Here is a 4537-nt window from a genome sequence, read left to right on the forward strand (position 1 = left end):
TCGATTACCCCGTAATCCGCGTCCATAATCGACTTTCTAATCGACTCCATAATCCGTCCCATAATCGCCAACCCAGAGCTGCTACACTCGATTCGACCCATAATCTGATTCTGCTACGATGCTCCGCTACAGCGGAGTCTCAAAGTTCGGATGAGTCGATCACGGGCACGCTCTCCGCTTCCCTTCGTTCCTTCCACCATCAGCGTCGACGTTGGCTACCTACGCTATACTCCACCTCATTCCTTCTGTCTAACTTATACACGTATGGAACATGCCCGATTACTCACAGACTTGTAATGACGACGTCTGGTGCAACCTAGGGATTCGATTGCGGTCCAATAACGGTCCGCATTGCGCCGCCAGCGCATTCAGTAGATGGTGAACAAGTCGAAGAAGTCTGGTACGTCCCGCAGTGTGTTTGACTCGACATATTCACACCTATAAAGTAGTTTCGCCATTGCAGACCAATGCTGCTCCGGCAAGGCAGACTAGAAGTAGGAAGGCGAAAGCGGAGAAGATAGAAAAGCAGGAGAATGTAGAGAAGCGGGACGTCGAGTCCGTCATTCCAACTTCTTTATGTCCATGCACAGGCTCAACTGCATACAGATGGAGGCCGCCAGCCAACCATCACCTTACCGACAGCCTGTTGACAGCCGTGGAGGCTAGCTCGACGTACAAGCAAGCCTTCGGATTCGACAAAGGGCCAAATGGTACCCCGGTGTCGGGTGTAGGAAAGAACAGTACTCAGCTCTATCGACAACTTGCTCGCACCATTTTCTTCAATAATCAGCGGATCACCGAAGAGTACGTGGATGAAGACCTGGATCGCCTCTCAACGTGTATCAAGAACCGTGTCGCCAAGTATGTCTTGTTTGACTCTTATCTTAGCTACATGTGACCCTTTTCTTGATATAGCCTCAAGAAAATATATCAAAAGCAGCGTCAGATGTTATCCGAGACCGGTCAAGGCCTCATCGACGATGATCGGGAGCATGAGATCACGCCCGGATCTACGCTTCAGAATATATGGGGTATGTTCTTCCTTGTGCTGCTCAGTACACTGTCTAATGGCATTACAGATAAAATCCAGACCGCATTCCCGTGGTACAAGCGCATGAATATCCTCATGGGTGCTAGTCCAATTGTGGATCGTTCTGCAATTGCACATAGTGGCACCAAATTGGATCTCTCCGCTCTTGGGTCATATGCAAAGCGATCCATTACCCAGGGCTCGAGTTCGGACATCGACGGGGGTGGTGGCGAAGACACGGGAAATGGTGACGGCACGGGCGATGGTGACAACGTGAGCGAAAGTGGTGGTGACGCGGGTGGCAGGTACGACACGAGCGATGGTCACGGCGAAAGCAACGGCACGGGCGACAGGCACCTTGCTGGCGGCGGGTACGTTGCGGGTGACAGCTACGACACGAATAACGGGTATGTCGTGGGCGGTGGGTACGACACGAATGGTGGATATGTCTTGGGCGACGTGTACAGCGCGGGCAGGGGGTATGGCGCGGATGATGGGTATACCCTGAGTGGTGGGTACGGCACGGGCAGCGGGAACGATCCGGGTGACACTGGAGCGGCAGCATTCGCAGACAAGGTACGACATGATGTTTACCGCACATTCCTCGTTCTCACCATGCCGCAGGATATACCGACGCCTTCTGCTCGTCACCGGAGCTTTCGCCGCTCCAGCGGGGATAGCAGCTCTTATTCTGGCCACCCCGGGTCAGAGATCTCATCCATCACTGACTCTCATGTGGGTTCGCCCCACTTGGATAACGTGCTGTCATCGCCAACTACCTCTAAGCCACAGGATCAGAAGCAGATAGAGACTGCAGTGTTGTTGGCGCCTGGAGTTAACAGTAACAGTGGCTTGGCCAAACGCAAATCTGACGAGCTGGATACCACGACTGGCAAGCTCGAGGATGCTCAGTTGAAACGGAAGAAGGAGAACAATCCTTTTGACCGTCTCGACAAGATCTCGGAGGCTGAGCATCGCGTCCGAATAGAGGTAGCAGCCTCACGGGCTGATAGTAAAGTCAGACGTGAGGCTGAGCGCACGCGGCGTGATCTACAGCTCAATCAGCAGAAGAACAGATTCGAGGCAGAGGAGTCCGAACACCGTCGCCGGCACGAACTGCAGATGATGCAAGCTCAGATAGAGCTTGCACGGATCCAGCACGGTCTCAGTTCCAGCAGCGTCAACAACCCCGCATTGGGGTCCGATCCGGCGATGTCAGTGAGCCACGATAGTACGTCTTTGATGTTTGCGTGTCACCTCGAGTCTCATATTCTTGCATCAGATTCATGGAATACTCCGAATAGCTTTTCCATGACGGATGCATTGCCAAGTCATAACAATGCTGTGTTTGATCTCCCTGTGCTATTGGACTCTGGCATGTCGGACATGTGGCCGCATCCTTCAACTTAATCCCCCTGCACTGAATAACTTAGTAGTTCCTTGTCCTCCACACCCGCTTGATGGACATAGTAATGGATTGCATTGCATCACTTCGAACTGTGCATAGACTGTCTCGTTATAATATCTACAGTATATTGTGGCTAATCAAAGTGATAGCTGCTCGAATAGAACTCTCTTGAGCTGCTCACGTTTCTGCTGTCCCCTTTGTAATGCTGCATGCCTACTTGCAATGGTATAAGGTGCAACTTGCGCCTCTTCTTGCGCCCCAGCCTCTTCCCTCATGATATCAAGTCCTGCAGCGTAGAATTCATCTGCAGCCAAGTCCGTACCAGCTTCATGTTTGATCGCAACTGCGTGGAGAATAACACATGTGTGTATCCACAATGCAGCAAACTGGATCTTCTTGGGATTGTCGATTTGAACACGAAGGCCTCGCAGTGATGAAAAGCGCCCTTTGAGGAAACCGACACAGTGTTCGCTCCGAACACGGATTTTAGAAACATAGTAATTGTGCTTCCTGTTTTCCGCAAGCTCACTTTCAGGCCTATAACACCTTTTTAGTCATATACACCGTGGTATATTGGTAATACTGACTTCTTGTATGGTGCCTGGCACCATGTTTCTAAGGGATATGCAGAATCACCCCAGACCCATTCATCACCGTTCAGGAGTTTCTCGTGCTCCTTATAGATTCTTGTCTCTGCCCATGCAGTGGAGTCATGCTGACTGCCAGGAAGCCCTACACTGTAGTCGATGATCTGGAGATCAGGTGTAGACACCAGCTGAGAACAAGTCAGTGTAAAGTGATTGCAGGGGCTCAGAGTGCACTAACCTGCAGGTTCATAGAATAGTTGCTTTTCCTGTCATACCACGTATTCCCAAAGAATGCCGGCCGCTCGTACAAGGGAATAAGAGTCCCATCGACCATAAGCCAGCCATCGCGCCATCCTGAACATGACATGGTCTCGACCCAGGATTTTGCCTTCTCCTTTGCTTCTGCATCTGGGAAAGCAATAGCACCATGGCGAAGACCTGAGTCTCCGCAAACTGCAGCCATGACACGCTTGGTGACCCCAATCACGGTTCCCACAGAGACACCAGCCCACAGAGCTACCTTCAGCACACTCACTGCATTGCCAAAGTGACGAAACCGGTACAATGCTATGGCCAATTGCTGATCCACAGGCATCTGAGGATTGTTGGAGTTGTTATGGAATGCAGGATCTGTGCCGATGCAGCATAGGATATTGTCGAAGCAGGCTGGAGATATGCCCGTGAAGCTGCGGAATATATCGGGAAAATCAACCTTGTATTGGTGAAGAAGAAGCTGTATGTTCTCGGGTGTTTTAATGATGGCCTCGCGTTCGTTCATGTACCGTGAGGCCTGGATTGCTGCAAGCTCACAAAGGTAGAGCTGCAAAAGCGGCTGATAGTCATCGGCCTGCTCTGATGAGCCCGATGAGCTCGAAGACTCCGATGCTGATGACCCGGAGGTGTCCATAGAGCTATCTGAGGATGATTGCTCTTCTGACCTGCCTTCTGCTAGCAATTGCAGTGTATATCCCTCTACGAGGTCGCGTATGCTTCGTGCTCGTACGGAGTGTCGAGGCATGGGGGAAAGCGACACACGCGGTATCTAACTCAATCTCGTGGCAAGCCCATTGTTCGGGATCCAATATATTGCAGCTCCGATGGACGTGCCGAAGTGTCGGCAGACAAGGAATCACGCACATAATCCGGACATAATCAGCTGGTGTAGCGGGGGGTTCAAAGTTGATGTTGAACTTTGTATATCGTACAAATATGGAAATATCACACGCTCGTTACCTATTATGTACAGATTCTCTCACATGTTCTATTCTTGTGTTCTTCTTTGCGATCTTCTATCTTTCCTGATTGATATTACCGCTTTAGGCACATTCTTTTGTTCCCTTTATGGAAATGCTTCCCTCGAGCTCCCTCACATATACCAGGAGCTCTCCCTTCGCATCTCCTCAGTCTTTTCCCTTATACTTGACTGAGGAGTGAGTCTGCCATGTCCCTTCATGTCCCCTTATGTCCTAACGTACTTATGATGCCTCTGTAGTCATATATTAGGTACTACAT

At 50.7% G+C, this 4537-nt stretch overlaps 2 protein-coding genes across 2 annotated transcripts; one reads left to right on the forward strand and one right to left on the reverse strand.

The window, feature by feature from the left end:
• Positions 1-375: 375 nt before the first annotated feature.
• Positions 376-2440, forward strand: PUNSTDRAFT_48126 (uncharacterized protein; the record flags this gene model as incomplete). Its single annotated transcript, XM_007389314.1, has 6 exons — positions 376-400; positions 450-861; positions 916-1031; positions 1080-1606; positions 1655-2261; positions 2313-2440. The coding sequence occupies 6 exons, from the start codon at positions 376-378 to the stop codon at positions 2438-2440; spliced, it is 1815 nt and encodes a 604-aa protein (XP_007389376.1).
• A 584-nt stretch (positions 2441-3024) lies between these two features.
• Positions 3025-3944, reverse strand: PUNSTDRAFT_30660 (uncharacterized protein; the record flags this gene model as incomplete). Its single annotated transcript, XM_007389315.1, has 2 exons — positions 3025-3213; positions 3264-3944. Coding segments are annotated over 2 exons (870 nt in total), but the record flags the coding sequence as incomplete, so codon positions are not given.
• Positions 3945-4537: the final 593 nt, after the last annotated feature.

The sequence above is a fragment of the Punctularia strigosozonata genome (assembly GCF_000264995.1).
Source record: "Punctularia strigosozonata HHB-11173 SS5 unplaced genomic scaffold PUNSTscaffold_45, whole genome shotgun sequence".
Taxonomy (NCBI): Eukaryota; Fungi; Basidiomycota; class Agaricomycetes; order Corticiales; family Punctulariaceae; genus Punctularia; species Punctularia strigosozonata.